The sequence below is a fragment of the Rhopalosiphum padi genome, chromosome 1 (genome assembly GCF_020882245.1).
Source record: "Rhopalosiphum padi isolate XX-2018 chromosome 1, ASM2088224v1, whole genome shotgun sequence".
Taxonomy (NCBI): domain Eukaryota; kingdom Metazoa; phylum Arthropoda; class Insecta; order Hemiptera; family Aphididae; genus Rhopalosiphum; species Rhopalosiphum padi.
Window position 1 is genome coordinate 41,580,135 of NC_083597.1, and position 18,092 is coordinate 41,598,226.

The 18,092-nt window shown below is 25.9% G+C and overlaps 1 protein-coding gene across 3 annotated transcripts in view; it reads right to left on the bottom strand.

Moving 5' to 3' along the window:
- Positions 1 to 15,484, bottom strand: part of LOC132917480 (uncharacterized) — a 31,024-nt gene extending 15,540 nt beyond the window's left edge. The window contains exons 1-2 of one of the 3 annotated variants that reach the window (XM_060978238.1): positions 15,295 to 15,484; positions 2,690 to 2,792 (exon numbers count right to left, since the gene is read on the bottom strand). In XM_060978238.1, coding sequence (XP_060834221.1) covers positions 2,690 to 2,755 — 66 coding nt within the window. In that variant the 5' untranslated portion in view covers positions 2,756 to 2,792; positions 15,295 to 15,484. Of the gene's footprint in view, positions 1 to 2,689; positions 2,793 to 2,927; positions 3,074 to 3,292; positions 3,328 to 15,294 lie in introns of those variants that run through there. The other 2 variants (XM_060978237.1, XM_060978236.1) reach the window with 2 other exon arrangements.
- Positions 15,485 to 18,092: the final 2,608 nt, after the last annotated feature.

An 18,092-nucleotide genomic window follows, 5' to 3' on the forward strand; every position in this document is an offset into this window, starting at 1 on the left:
GTCAGGTTCTATTTAAAATTCTAAACAGAATATACATTTTAGTTGTTTTTAAAACATTAATGAACATTAAATTTTACGGTTATTAGAATTATTAAGTACATTTAAGTATTAATATAAATTAGTTTTTAAGTTAAAACAATTCACACTATAAATATCAAATTATAGTAATATTAATACTAATTATTATTAATAATCCATGTCAGTTACGTAAAAATAATAAATTTATGATAATTTAATAAATGTAAAATGTTTTATAATATGGATATTACATAGATAGACATTATAGACTATAATGTTATATTTTTTTTTTTACAAAAAATTTTATTAAATATTATATTTATGAAATTAATTATTTTTCCCTGTATTTTTAGAGTATAAATACAATATAATTTAATTACACAAAATCATCTACAATACGGCACGATATATTAACTGTTAAATAAGTACTTTCAGGCTGCATTCATGTTGGACTACGATAATTTTATTAAATTATATTATGAATTTCAAATTCATTATTAATATTTACATAATAATTACTTCATTATTATTACTTTAATTAATCTTGATAAAACATAAATTCGGAAAATACAATGAAAATGGAAATAAATGCAAAAAAGTAAGTATTTTATAAAACTGGTAAATATATTTCCTGTCTTGCTTAATATTTTAAATTAAATAAAAATGGGGTTTTTTTTAATCTAGTATGAGATCATCAAATTTTAGTAAATACGTTCCAATACAATTGTTTTAAATGTTTATACCTACATTTGTTATTTGCATAGATATTTTAGTAATAATAGTTGTAAGTCATAGTCAACAGACATAATATATATATATTCTTTCAATAGACATAAAAACGATTTATTTTTAGATGAGAATATAGTTTATCGTACAGTTTAATAAATTCTTTAAATCTTGAATCATAATTTTTATTTGAACACATGACCGAATACTTTTGTTGTCGTTGTAAGTTATTCAATTTGTATATTTATTAGTACAAAAAGGGCGTTGCGATGGAAACGGATTTTAAATGTATGAGTTTACTGAAGGCGAAGTTCCACGATCTGATAATGTTATTTATGTCGTTTTAACAATGGTCTGCGTAGGTGCCAAAAATGATATTATAAAAGTTCGTTAGTGTTGCATAAATTCCATTATATATTTTAGATGTGATGAAACTAAATATTCCAAAACGGTGACAATATTCGACCAACTTAATTTTTATCTGAACCGGTTTTGTACAACACATTAAAATCATATTTTTTAAACAATTTTTTTATTCATAGTAGTTACAAACAACTAATATTAGCTAAACTAATACAATAATACACTTAGTATATAGCTACTGATTGCTAGTATACCTACATACTTTAATTTAAACAACTTATTTTTGTATAAATCGATCCGAAATTAATTTAAATGGGTTGTGATGTCATATACCAAACTGAAGTAGCAGTATTTTTTAGTTTTTACATTTATTTAATTGAGAAATAAAATCACTTGTAATAAAATATGCATTTATGTACAAATATAATAAGTTCATTATTTTTTCTGAAGGTATTTTTTTACCATTATTATACATAGTTAATAGTGCAATTTGTCTTCAAAAATTATAAACAATAATTAATGTTATTAAACTAATAATATGTTTTAAACAGATTGATTTATTATTTGGTCACATTTTATCGTGTTTTTTGCTACTATATAATTACTATCCATCTATTAATTTATGTGTTATAGTTTTATAAATCATTTAATTATAAATGTAAAATTCATAAATTATGTTCACTAATAATAACCTGTTTCGTAACATTTAAGTATTTACTATACAATTTTCGATAAAATATTTAATATAGTATTATCCTTCAGTAATTTTATATTTTAAAAAATGTACATTAGTATGTAACATTAAAACATTGAAAATTTGTTATTATTTTTAAAAGCCATGTTACCTATATATAGTCTCTACTCTTTATAGATAATAAAATATAATTTTTCTTGTAAAATAAACAATTTATTAACACCCTGCAATTAGTAAGAAATAAATTGTAATTAAATAATTTTTTTTAACTTTAAACATTTCTTTATAATACAATAATTTACATCCTGATGTTCTATTGTTACACATATTTTTTTTTAATAAAATGTAAAACTCGGATGAAGGAACATACACCGTGTATATGTGTATATTTTAAATTATATGAAATGTTAAAATAAATACTTGAAACATAGTATTCAAAAACTACACTTGACTTCTTTGAATGAGTTTTTGTTTCTAATAATTATTATTCTAAAAGAATTCATGTAAAATAATAATACTTTATCATTATAAATGGAAACAAATATTCTTACAGAGCAGAAACTGTATTTATTTCATAATTATTTGTTGTTTTAATTACATATTTTATTTCAGCATAATTAAAATGTGCTTTGCGCTCTTCCTAAATGAATAAAGCATGATTTAATAATTTATTACGCCTAAATGCTTATAATTAATGTTATATAATATGTAAGTATAATATGCATACATTCTGTTTATAAAGCGATTGAACATTCTTATCTATTCTGTGCTATAGTCTATAAGTATAGCTGACCAACACTATTTTACGTATACCTATTGTTGCTAGAGTTTATACATAATAATGAAATCCTAAATAATACGCTTTTATTGATTATTTTACGTACTCACCCATAGTAAACAGACAGGAATGAAGATTTTCATAGTCCATTGAGTAGATGTCAAACATTTTTTCATTTTTGCGTTATTACACTTCAAAACGACTGCATTCAAACTGAAAAAAAAATAAACTATAAGCTAATACCGACTACTGTATTATAGCGAGTGATCTTTAAAAACAATTTGAATCGTTTCACGGGCCCCCCAAACACATAATGAGCACTGGACAATTAGATATCATGTTTCGCACCTCTTAACCTTCGATCGCGACAGATTCATTCGGAAATTAAATTATATTTTTTTGTTTATTACGTTTTGATCAAAGCGATACGAAATCTTTAACACATTTAGATCAGGAACAGTAGTATTAAACGTTCGTATTACTTTGCAAAGTGGAGTAAACCAGTCGTTAATTGACCCTCGAGGGGCTGCGCGCTACGTTTTTATGAGTATGAAAAAACATGGAAATTGGTTGTTCGACAAGGCCAAACCCTCGGGAAAAATGAAGAGAGGGAAACGACTAAAATACAATAGTCCAAAACAAAAACAAAACAAAAATATTGCGATGATAAAAAATATAAAATAAAATACTATAAAAAAAAAAAAAACGCGTACAGATCAAACACAATGTGCATATGATCGGAATTTGCGCGCTTCAATTGTACAATATCGACGACGACTACAAGAACGGCGACGACCACGTCGAAAAGGTCATGTACCACGTTTGTTTATGGTTAGATAGGTATTAGGTACTTGTTCTCAAAACTTTGTCGACCACGGCCAGGGTAAAATAAAATGTATGGAGTCGTTCGGTTATTTTATATTATATTATTTGCAGTGTTTTATTATGTGTTCTTCCTCTTCGTCTTCTCTCCCGGTCACAATCGCCAGCCCCACCACCAGCCCCTATCCCAACCACTCATACGATCGCGACATATCCAGACAGTCGGCACTATAGATAGGACATACATTGTACATAGGTACTTGCAGGTCGTAATACTCGGGGAACGACGACCTTCGATTGTGGTTAATGGCGGCAGTTCACGGAGCGATCGCGACACGCGAAATGTGTGTAATATTATAATGTTTATCGTTTGAATATATTATTATTCGATTGTACATGCCCTTTAGTCGAATAATATGTACGCGTACACCTATATGCGACGTGCAGTCCGTTAATTCAATGTATAGGTACACTATACAGTCCGTCGTAGATCTCGGCCGTGAAATATAATAGGTACATTATATAATTTCGAAATCCGTAGGCACTTCGACGACGTCTCAATAATAAGACAAGTCATAGTGTAGCGTCAGTAATGTCTCTCGTCGCGATTTCAAATAAGTTCGGTCAAATCTAGTTTGGGTAAATATAGGTAAACGAAAGCGTGATAAATAAGTTGAATATTATAATATAGAATAGGTGTACTTTGTTACGATTAAATATCTCAATGCAATACCTAGTTATTATAGGTATTTGCTCGTTATTTTTTATGCTATGTTTTTTTTTAAGTGTGAGTTCTAAAATCATAAAAACCATTTTATTTGTTCGTATTACAGCTTACATGAGCAAAATTAATTTGTTTTGAGCACATAACGATGTGTAAACATATTATTTGTACAGCGAATAAGATTTTAAGTATAATAGCAGTACTAAAAAATACAGTCTACAAAATAAAATACATTTCTCGATTTACACAATTTGAATAAGAATAAGATTTCTAGAGAAGTCATAGACTCTAATGGGATCTGTTATACGTTGGTTTATGTATAAAATGTATAAGTACCAAGAACTCAAAGAACCATGATTATTCTTTTGATTCATTCCTTAAGTTTCGAGCCATTGAGATTTTCCAGCATTTATTTTCAAATTGTTAGATACGAATATCGCCATCAGTCTATATTTACAGACGCGCTTAGATCACCAACAATAATTGAAAGTCATAGAGAAGATACTGATGATAAATTTTTAAACGGTTTAATAGAAAACAGACGTCATTATCTAGAGTTGAATTCCAAATATCGCTAGCGGGTACGAGAGTTCGAAAGCAATACCAAACAGCGATAGTGATTACAAAATTAGGTATCTATAAAAATAGTAGATACCAATAATTTGAGAAAAGCCATGTTTTAAGCTAATTGTGAAATTAATTTTTTGTAAAATCAAATTTATTATAATATGTCAAACGTGAATTTATATAGGTGTGTACATTCTTTTGTACTATTTACTGTAAATAAATATTGAATGACGTTTATCTTTAAATCAATAATTAAACATTAATTAATTATTTATGAGTGTGTTAGGTATACATTTTATATACGTCATACTATAGCTTTACTATTAATCTAGAATCAGTATTTTATAATACACTAATACATATCAATATTATTAGCAAATATTAAAACGATAACAGTTAAATTATTTACTTAACAATATCAAGTACATCTACCTCTTGAGTCTAAACTGTGGTCATAATTAGAGCTATAACGTATTAAATACTTACAAAATCATATATTTTGGTGAAGCTAATTATTGTAAATATTGGATTGATCATCATTCATCAGTGTTTAGTAAACATTACAGAATGTTACTTCTGTCATTTAATTAAAAATATATTATGTTTAAAATCATTTAAAAATTATAAATTGTTTTAAAATACCTAGCACCCCGCCACACGCCTTTTAATTCAAATCATTTCAGATAAGCAATAATTAATATTCACCTTCGTTGTATGTACTTTTCTTATACAAAAATGATTCATTTGAATTAAATCTTAATTAAAAGAATAGGAATTATTGCATATTTATTATTGATAAATAATCATTTTTGTGTTACTGATATTAAAGTTATAATCCTTTTATTTTATTTAGATATATACGTACCTACAATAGCCAATTTTTCTCATCCCATAATGTATTAAGTTTATAAAATAGGGACTGTAAATAAAAATCTCATTTAGGTTCTAAGAACTATACCATGAATCATGTTGTATTTAATGACCAAAGACCAATTACCTATATTGATGGGAATCATATTTTGTCGCATTATCATACCTGCTGATTCACGATACTTATTGGTTCTATTTCATTCTTCTAATTCAACAAGGTATATAGAACTTTATGAAGTAATTGTATATATAATGCAAAAAATACTAATACGCAATAATATTATTTAATAACAAGACATAAATATTCTCAGTTTTCGTAACGATTTATAATAGTCATACAAGTATACAACTATACTTGTCTTAAATACTAACATTTAGTTTAAATATACATCATTAAGTTTGTTTCAAACAATAAATACTAAGAATATTTACGTAATATGACTTTAAAATTATAACTTTAATATTGAAAAGCTGCGTATATTATGATTTTAAATATTTCAATATTTAATATTCTAATAAAATGAGCCAGTGAATCATAATATCATATAAGTATACTGTTATGACATTAAAGATAACGTAATTTTAACATACTGCCAATATTATATAATTAAAATATTAAATAGAACCGTTCTCTTATTATCAGTCGCTGTTTGAAATACAATAAATCCATTGATATTTAATGAATTTAATTTAACACGTAGAAATAAAACTGTACTTAGGTACCATTATTATTTTTATAATCATAAAAATAATTAAATGTATTATAATATGAGTAATTGAAAAATTGAAAAATAGTTATTAATCGTTAATATTATCATTGTTGAATTTATAAAATCAATAGTAATATCAAGATTATTTAGTACTATGAACTATGATAATTATTAACACTGTATAATATTTAAACTTTCAAATATATAAGCAATTTAAAGTGCAAATTGAAATTAATAATTACAGCGATATGTTTGCTTATTCGCGATATCTATTCTAGAAATAGGTGTAAACAACATAAAGGAGATAACGAGTTTTGAATCTTCATTTTAAATAATATTCAAAGGATAATAATACAAACAGCGATATACAAAGGAAAATAAGAGAAATAAATTCGGAGAAAATAAAACTAGATATAAACATTTTTCACCTATAATATTGAGAACATCATTCAGTTGTTAATACATATTTTCAGTAGCTGTACAATAGCCGTCTCCTACAGAAAAACGAACGAAAAATATGTTAAGATAATATTGTGTAATGCGATTATATTTTGCTTTTGATTATACCGCGTCATATTCATACAGGTGCTATGTTGTTTAATACAATATTGTATTTTAGTTCACCTACAACCGTTAGGTATAGAAAATAAACGGCCAAATTGTTGTACTATTGTTATTAGGATAAATAAAAAATATTTTAAAAACTGTTGGAAAACGACTGTTGAGATATCGACAACAATTATAAACATTTATACATTTCAAAAGTGCATAATATCGTGTTTATGTTATCGATTCCTGTAAGATGAAAGGTAAAGACTTACAACGGCAATAGAAATAATACATTGAAATGAAATAAAACGTTTACATGATAAATTGAACTTCAAATGTAAAATATCGCGTACGCATACCTATTAGAAACGTGTACTGTACTATATTATATTTGACGTTTTCGTTTACAATGTGCGTTCGCGTTCACCGAACTTGTTTTACCATGGCTCCGCGAGCATTAATATTTTAACGAAATGAATGACACGCTAATATTTTATGCGGCAGATAAACCTATTTCATATTATATACAAATACAATATTATAATATATTATTAATAATACGTATGTATGTTGTACGGTGTTCTTGCAAGGCGTTCGCTTCGTAATAATAATAATAAATAATATTTTATAATACGCAAAATATATATCATGTGCATTTTTATTTTTTTATTTTTGCCCAGACGTGGTAAACCAGTAGATTGAAGTGTGTGTGTGTTGTTTTTTTTTTCTTGCTACACAATAACCAGACTAGTATTTTCAATTAGGGTAACCCAAGAAGGTTTTTCAAAAGTCGGTAAACAGCACGGTTGCCCGTTATGCGTTGTGTTTACACTTCTCTCAGGATATTCGTTTTTATCTCTCTGTCCGCACAACATGTATGCGCGCACACACGCGCATTCTATCCTTTCCCGTGAGCGTACGTGTGTGAGTGTATGTGTGTGTGTGTGTAAGTGCGCATGTATTTGCGCCTACTTCGAAATCACGCCAGAGGTCAGTAACCATTTTCAATAAGTGGATTAGTCACCGGCCAATTCGGCTGACGGGGCACATTATTATATAGCGGTTGCGCGTACACACAAGACAAACTTGACCTATCCGGAGAACATGGATAACGTACCTATAGCTGCGACGGACCGCACGTAAGCGTCGTCGTGGACAGCAATGCGTGCGAGCGATATTATGAATCATTATTGGGTCGGAATACAATATTCTGTTGGCGGGCCGATGCGAGAGACGAGGAACGATCGTTATTAAAATCCAAATGGCCGCGGATCCGTATCGCGTGACTCTTAATACTCTTGTGACGCGCGCGCGGTCGTCCTCCAGGCCAAACGGGTCCTGACGCTGCGCTGACGTTTCGCAATAATTTTCCACGCGGTTAATGTTTTATTTATAATTTTTTATTTTTTTTTCGCTTCATGTTTTTATGTCTTATAAATGTCAACAAACATAAGCCGTTCAAATTCTGCGTACGTGCGTTTACACTTCAAGCGACACTCACACTTTGTCTTCAAAGGTTTTAACTTAAATATGCATATATATGTATACCGCGATCAGACAGCCGTCTATAAAGAGATTGTAATACGTGGTCGAAACTCTTAGAGTGTACGTATACATTATAAAATGTATGTAAATAGATTCATTATGAGTGTATTATGTATGTCGTATGACTCTATACAGGAAAGACTAAGTGATAAAAATTGTGTAAATACATATTCTGTTAACTCATAACTGCTATTTAATACTTATAGATGTGTGTATTAAATACATTCGTATTTTCTACCAGATATTTCTTAGTTATAACAATAGTTTGTTTTAAATAATATAAACAACGACTTTCATTAAGAAGTGGTGCTGTTATTTTAATTGTTATATTTTATTTTTACAAAAAATTAAAATTGTTATTTATGTTTTCAACTTTCCCAGTATATAAAAAAAGGAACATAATTAACTTAAAACAAACAATAACATGTTACTGTAGTAGATTGCCTGACGCCTGTCCATAAAAATAAACTAAAATTCTAGAGGGAAGGACATACTGCGTTATAAAGTAATAAATTAATTTCTTTGTACGTTATTTTTATGAATAGTGTCTTAAACTGTCTTTGTACTTTTGAATACCCTATTAAATACTTGTAATAAAAAAATAAAATACATTTTAAAAATTTTATCTTTTATAAACATACGCATATAATAGCTGTGTAATATTATAGTTGAAAACAAATAATTATTAATTATATCCTAATTTGAAATAAATACTGAACAAAATATTCAAATATATAACTATTTCATGCAAAAACAATTTATAAATATACGAATAAAATATATTACACGATACCAATATTATTTTTTATTAGATATTCTTGTAGTATACGTATAACTTTAAATTTAAAAATTGTATTTTATTTTAAATTCACCTACAGTTAAATAATGTGATGTTTAATTGTGGAATTAAGGAAGTATAGAATAGATGACTTTTTTGAAAATATCCTGGAAGCACTTACTGTTGATAAAAACTAAAAAGCTCAAAATGTTTCCTGTAGCCCTATCTATTGACTGAAAATAGCAGCTACTTGATTCTCTGAAAGCGTCGTATTTAACTTTCTTAGTAAATTTCTTTGCACACAATTTACAAACATTAATCGCCAACAAGTATCTAAAATTATTGAAGAAGTAAACATAACATTTCAAGTTTAAGTATTATAAATTATAATAATGTCACTATCCTTTACAAAGATCATTGAACCTATGCTAGTATGGTGATTGAGTAAAAACATTTGGTCACAATTTATTTTATCATAACAAAACATGATATACTTTGTTCTAATAAAAAAAAGTATAATTTATTGGTGTGTATAAATGGCGTATTATATGAAATAAATAATACTCCTACGTTTGCTTTATAAATTATTTTTATGTAATAATGAAAATAATATACGTCCAGTAGTTAAAATACTATTTACATAATTCATAAATTAATCAAATGCAAATGATGTATAACTATTTTTATGTTTATGGTATAATAATTATAAAAATTACTTGTTAAGTTTAAAAAATAAAATAAAATATGTATAATATTATTATTGTACTTATAAAACTGTATTTTTAAAAATTTCATTATACTTAAAAAAAAAAGAAGCAATAAATTTAATTATGTTTTGAGCTTTTAATAAAATGTGTTCCTTCCATACATTTTACATTAAACTAAGATTAATATACAAAACATTAATATTTAAGACTTCAATTAAGTTCATTGAACATCATACTGGCATTATATCATAATTTTATATAGGTATAATAAAATAGAACTGCCCGCAAGGTGAAATATCCTTCGTAGCGCAGCGATTTAAGCACAAAAAAAAGTTTAATACTTATAATAGATACTAAGATGGTTATATATTATGTTATAATATTGTATGTATATCGTTTAATGTGAACAAATGATAATAATATTTTGTTTTAACAATGTTTAACAATTTCTCAAAATGCTATATTCATTATACACATTGCTTATTAGAGTATTGTCTAATTATAAACATATCATATTATTTGGTAAATAAACACTTTTAAACGATTTTTTTTAAATCAAATTATGTTTACGACTCATTATACCTATATGCTATATATTACCTTCTTATTATAAATTTAATTAATTTATGTTAGTCTTATAAATCTTACAATACCAACAAAACATCTTTTAAATAATATATGAGTTCAACATTTTATGAGTTATAAACGTACATCACACTGCATCTCTTAAAAAGGACTTTTTCTAATTTATAAAAAATAAATAACGTGAATACTTCATAATATATTGTTAATCACGTTTAAATAATCAAGTGTAAATATTATTAGTTTTTCAAATAATTCAAGTTGTGTGATTTTAAACTAAGTACACGATTTACATATTGAAAAAAATAACATGAAGTTTTTTAGGAAATTGTAATCGTGTAGTTTATAAGATATTTGCACCTACATTCCTTTATCCAATTGGCGAACGTGCCGATGCATTGTTTATGATTGATATATTTACACAATAATTATTATTATTTTATAGAAAATGTTCTTGTCCTGTTGAAGAATGCTTTAAATTGTAAATACGACGAGGTTAAGTTTACACGGGAAACGAAAACCTGTGGTTCGGAACCCGTAGGAACCAAGCCGAATTATGTATGGCCACATGGCAAATGGTTCATTGATTTCGTCTCCAATGATCCCCCCGAGACAAATCGGTTTGATTAATAGATGTACACTTTGACCTCACTTGTACAGTTCGTTGTGATGACAAAATTTTATCACGTGCCTTGTCTATTATAAAAAAATCACCCTACTATTTACTAGTATACAAAATTACGGTAACCGTTAAAACGCTATGGTCTATCAATACGATCATGTTCTCAAGGTCAAGATCAAGATCTCTAAATTTATATCATATTATACAATATACATAATAACTATAATTATGTACATATTATATTAGATAATATAATCCTAATAGACTCGATGGGTAATAAAATATAATAACATTTAAAGCTTTAAAGTGTCTACAAATATAATATGCAGCAAGAACAGTGAAAAAAATTGAACTTGATTTATTAATTAAAACTGTTTTTTTTTTTTTTTACTTAAATATATTTAAAAAAAAACACATTATCAGTGTACCATATAATCAAAAGTAATCACACCTATTAATACCTATTTAAACGTATAAAAAATTATTTGCAGTTGTATATAATTTTAAAAACCACAATACACATATATTATTTCGGTGTTCACGAAATTCAAATTTCGTATTATTAAAGGAATGAACGAGCATATAATACGTCTGTATTACGTATATGATATTCCTAGGACTTTTTAATGACGTTCTTATATTATTATTTTAATCAAAAGTGTGTATTATAAGTTATAGTTTATAACTTATAATAGTATATTTCCGGGCGGAAACCACCTTTGCTCGTAAAGGAAAACACCCTGTGTTGTAATTTTGTGCGGATTCTACATTTTAGACAGTATACAACCCAATTGTCGTTTAGCCAACTTGTCCTAATCCACAAAGCTCAGAAATAACTTATAGGGATTATTTAGCTCGCAAAGCGTTTTGAGTCGAATAAACTGATACACTAGCTGAACGTATACAATGAGTGTTTCGAGATTATCAAAAGGATTGCGTTTTATGTACCTAACTACCAATGCGTTATTGTTTGGAAGTTATTTTTTTCAGCAAACAATACCTATTATTATTATCATTATTATTATTGGCTACATAGGTACACTTTAATATTATACTATATCATACTGATTTATAAATGTTGTGTAATTCGTGGTTGGCATATTGACAAACTCGGGTAATGGAACTGTCGAATATTGTATACAGCATAATATTATGCACTACACACAGGCACACTGCGAAATTGAGTTACAAAAATAACATTAAATACATTAAATATTATATATTTTTATTCGTGGGAGGTATATATATATTGTCCAAACTCAAACAAATGTCGGGTTATTAATGTTAATGGAAAATAATAACAGCAAAAAATTAACGTTTGACATTAAAACGGAAATTCAGTAACACGTAAAACTAACTTTGACAGTACCTTCACAATAATTACATGAATAATTTTAAAAGGTTGTAAACGATGAATATGTTTTGTATAATTTATTATATATTATAATATATTATATCGAGACAAATGATAAGCTGTACGTTTTATAATTTAATCGATTTAAATATTATGGGTTAATTTATATTACACTTCAGAGCTGATCGAATAATGTGAACGTGATATCAATTACAATCTATACTTAGTCCAGAATTTGAAATGCCAACAAAGCTGACCTTCAATTTGTATTTTGAAGCATAGTCAAATCTAAAGTAGAAGCCTTCGTGGACAAGATACGTGCAAAACAACCTTTATGATCTAATATAAAAATAATAAGTTTTATTTTAATTATTACAACAACCAGTCTCGCTCGAACAAAAAGATGTTTAAAATATTTATACCACAAGATTAAATTATTCATGTTATATTATATTATAAATCGAATTAAAAACAAAATATGATGTTTCATACTACGCGTATTAATAATTTGACAAAACAATGCAAGTTAGTGGTAAACATGTAATATTTTACATAATATACGTTTCCTATATATATATATTAAAGTGTATGTATATGTATTATATATTTACTTATGATACTACAATTAATTAAATTTAATGAGTAATGTCTGTCCTTGAGTGTAGTTAAAACATAAAGTTTCGTTTCATTAATTTAATCATACCGTACACAAAATTAAAAATATTAATAAAACACTATTAGTTATTTTAATAAATAAAAATCAATACTTGTTATTAGGTGCATTATTAACGAAGAGATATAAATAAAATTATCCATGCATAACAGTATTTTTTTTTTATGTATATTTATGGTAGCAATTTAGTTTAAAAACTAATTGAGATTGATTAAATTTTTTTGTGAGAGTAACTGGAAATTCTATTAAAGTTTTAATTATATTTCGGAATCGCCATACATTTACTTAATTTGTTAAATTAATTCAAATTTTGTTTCGAAATTAAAATATGTCTGTATAAATATTATGGAAATACCGCGTTCATTTAAATATTAATATCAATCATTGTATTGTAATGATATCCGCATTAAAAGTTATGAAATAAAACCAAAAATCCAATTGTATAATGATCGTAATAAGATTTCAAATGTCGGTCAAAATGAACTCATCAACTTATGGGTGACGCGTTATAATGAAATATATCTGATGACATAGAAAGTTATAAGACATTGAGAATATCAATTGTCATTTATTCTATCTCATTCGAACAGTGAAATTAAAACAAAATCACAAAAACTATTTAATATTCTAGTTCACACACCGACCTTGACCAAAAAATACTCGCAACTTAGAATTCATAAAACCATTAAATATATCATTCGTAAATAAACGTACGCCACGACCGTGTGCGTGTACAACAATATATCTTGTACACAATACCCCATCGTCCTGTCATCCCTTTGATATTTATACGAAATTTTGAATAACAATCGTAAACAATACAACATTGTTATAATGCAATACGATCGGTTTTACTGAACTTAATGGCAATATATTTCGATAAAACAACGTTACGAGTGCAACACGGAGTCGGGAAGACGCGATGTGACGTATTATACCAATAAGCGATAAACACCTACCGATTGAACCTCAATTGTTGTGAAATCGTTCGACGACTTTTAATATTTCAATGAGCTCAATGTTTATTTTCAAATTTATCATTACTCGATACTTAAGATTTTCATTATATTTATAAATGCCCTTAATGATGTCATTGCTTGCGATTTGAATTTCGTCTCACGCGTTCAATAGACGTGTCAGTAGCACTCACGATTATCAAACTGGCAGTTAATGAACCGGCAACTGCTACAATAAAATGAAAAATACCGCTCGAGGTCGTGCGCCTCGCGCAAGTTTATGTGACAGGAATATCGGAGCTTCTAAAATCTGCTGGCATATTATCTATTATTATTATTTTTTTTTTTTTTGCTTTAGGTCATAATTCGTACCGTTTGGTCAGGTTGGAAAAACGATTTATTACAGGGTCATTTTGTTTGTGTTGTAATGACAATATGGCATAAATATTACCCGAAAAACACTCGACACGGAAATGCACAACACTGCACTATACTTATTTGTGTAATCTAATTTGATCTGGTGGTAAACGGTTATCGGCACGTAACTCGGATATCGGTTTAACTTTAAAATATGTGTTAACAGTCAAATTTAATTGTACCTATATAGACTAAAAAAAACTGATGGAAAAAATATATCGAATGTTTTATTCAGAAATAAAAAATACTATAAGATATTGATACCTATAGGTTTATTTATATGCACACTCTAAATTAACAACGTTATATTTTTATAAGCAGTGGTTATTATAATGGAATTGCTTGTTTTATACTTAAAACGAATATTTCAATAATCTTCACTAACTTATCGCGATAAAAATAAGGTTTTGAATGGCTTATATTCTTTATAAAGAGGTAAGGAAACATTATTTTTTATTTAATTTTTAATCTTATGAAAGAAAATTAACAGTTCATTCAACAATCATTCAAGTCACATAAATAAAATTTACTCCTATTGAAAAATTAAAAATAAATGTACAGCTTTCCTTAAATTACAAAAAACTTATCAAATTCTGGTGAAATACATCTATTTATAATAATACTTATGACAAATTTGAAATAATCAAGCAAATTCAATATGAAATTAAAACAATATTAATATACCTACTCATAAAATTGATTAATGAAGTACTTGGTAAAAAAAATTTATAAAAATAATAATGTATTAAGGAATATACTTAAATAAACCAATATTAAATATATTTTCTAAAACTATTTTACGCTAAATAAATATATTAATATTCCAACATTCCTCTTACCTTTTCAACAAGTGATGAAAATCAAAAACAGTAATGTTATATTACAACGATATTCACGAAAAAAATGATAAACAAAATAAAATTATAATATAAATTTTGCCGGTGTTGAACTATAGGATACAACAATGCGTAATGAATACCGAAGGTGACAATAACATCATAAAGTTAACGTGCCCACTATACTGATCCAGCTCGTTGAGGTCTCCAACGTATTTATATTGTGGTTCACTAGTCACATTCATCTCTTCTACTATAGGTAGAAATATCCGATATCCCCCGTGCGTCTCAGAAATTTTCTACTCGTAAATGTATGAATATTTAGCAAATACATTTTTTTTTGATGCATGTATAATTTATGTTGTTTATTATATTTTACACTTGAATAAATATAAATTAGTTGATTTTTAATTTAAAAAGCGGTAACAAATATTACGAATTAAATTCATAAAATTATTATAATCTTGATAGAACTATTAATACAAACATTATTTACTACCCACCAAACATTTACTATTCAAACAACATGAAAATAAAATTTCACATACAAATAATTTCTTATTAAATAACAAATCAAATATATATCACGTTATTATTACAAAATCAGGAATATAAATAGAGTAAAATATTTTTGTGTTATAATTTGTTTTAAATTATTTAACTAACAGTAAATTAAACATAAAAATATAACGATTTATAAATACGTGCAATCAAATTATTATACAAATTATTAATTCATTAACATAATATTAAAAAAAAAACATAGAAATTAAAACATATATTAATCATAAAAATTAGAAAATACTCTTGTACATATTTTATATTTTATAATTGTATTATTTGTTAATATTATTAATTACATTAGTTACATATAAAATGATACATATTCTTTTGTATGTCAATTTATAATTTATAAAAAAAAAAACGAAAATTAATAATATAATATTAGAGTGTATTATAAGATGAACCATGATGTTTATGTGAACTTTACATGTATAAACTTGTTTATGTATTGTAACAAATATTTATAAAAATAATAAATAATTATATTTTTAAAGATATTTTAAACAATTTATGGTAATTAAATAAACCCTTTAGTCTCATGTCATATAATGTTATAAATTTAAAAATATATATTGTATATGATTTTATTTGAAACTAAATTACAAAGTTTTAAAAGTCTTTTTTGCTGAATAATATATATATATTTTTATCTTTAATTAAAATTTATTAAACGTAAGTAACTACCGTAGTTTTAACTTTAAAATCTCTTGAGATTAAATTTGACGTCTGAATTAATATATATTTGAAGCAATAAATTAAAAGTTAATCGGTGTAATTTTAATATGAATTATTATTAAATTAATGATTATAATCAAACAAATATTAATGATGAAAACTTCTTCAGACTCACGTTTGGATCATTCACCGTCCTCGTAATCAACATCAAAGTTGATATGGTGTACACTACTAAAAGACGAATTTTAAGATGGACCATAAAGAAAGACCATTGACCTCATACCTATTTACGAATAAGGATAATTTTCATACCTAAAGGCTAAAATCATCCATACGAAATTATGCAAACAATAGTAGTCTTTCAAGTCATCGGCACATAACAAACACGGTCACGTTAAAAGATTAATAAAAATATCAATAACAAATATTAAGAAAGGACAAGGTATATTTATGGGAATCTTAATACAACTATAAAAGTGCGTTTAAGATTAAAATATAATATCAAATAAAATAAAATTTTCTAATTTATTATTTAAAAATTGTTATTGCATATTAATTATTACATGTGTAATAGTTTCTGGCTCTAAAATTACCTGATTTGTATAATACTGGATTATCAAAAGTAAATAATTTTCAGTGCCTATTTTTCTAAATAATTGGAAAAACTCAAAAAATAAATTATTGAAACAAACATTTTTCTCAAAAGTTTTTGACAAAATCGATTTTGTTTATTATTGTAATTCGATAATACATTGCTGTATAGAGACATGAATTATTCACCAAATATTTAAAATGCTATTTTCTAGATATTCCATAATTTTAAATATATTTTGGTTCTCTTTTGTAGTAATTGTAGACATTTTACATTTTTGACTGTTTTTATTTAATCCTTATAAATTTTTTCTTACTGCAAACAAAATATTTCAAAAATACATAGTTATAATTTTTATTTTATAACTATTTAAACTTTAAATGTTGAAAATCAATATTTTTCTAAACCACAAAGTATGTAAATGATTTTTTTTTTTTATTGCTCAATCTGTTTATAAATATATTGAACAATAGATGAATCTGGCGATAAATAAAATAAATAAAACATGATTTACAAAATAAAGTATCCTCTAATTCAAGGAACTGATACAAATTAATTAGTAGAATTCTAAAGACTTAAAAAAAATGCTTTATTTTATACTTAATACTATAAAATATATTACAATATTTACTAAAATATTATATATATTTTTAAAAAGTGGTTTCATACCACTTATATTTTATATAATTAATATAAAATTATTTAAATCATAATATTTAAAAGTTCAAATTTTGATGATAATGGATTTCCCATAAAATGATTTTAGTTATTTTGTTGTTGCGAGTACCTATAATACTTTTTTTCGTTATATATGTATATTATTTATTGTAGGTTATCAATTGAACTTTAATAACGTTTAGTTTTAAATTATTTTGCCTATTTATACTATGAATCTTTTCATACTTTTTAATTATTCATCGGTATCGACTTATAACTTGCCAGCCTGTAATTTTATACGAAATCATATTAT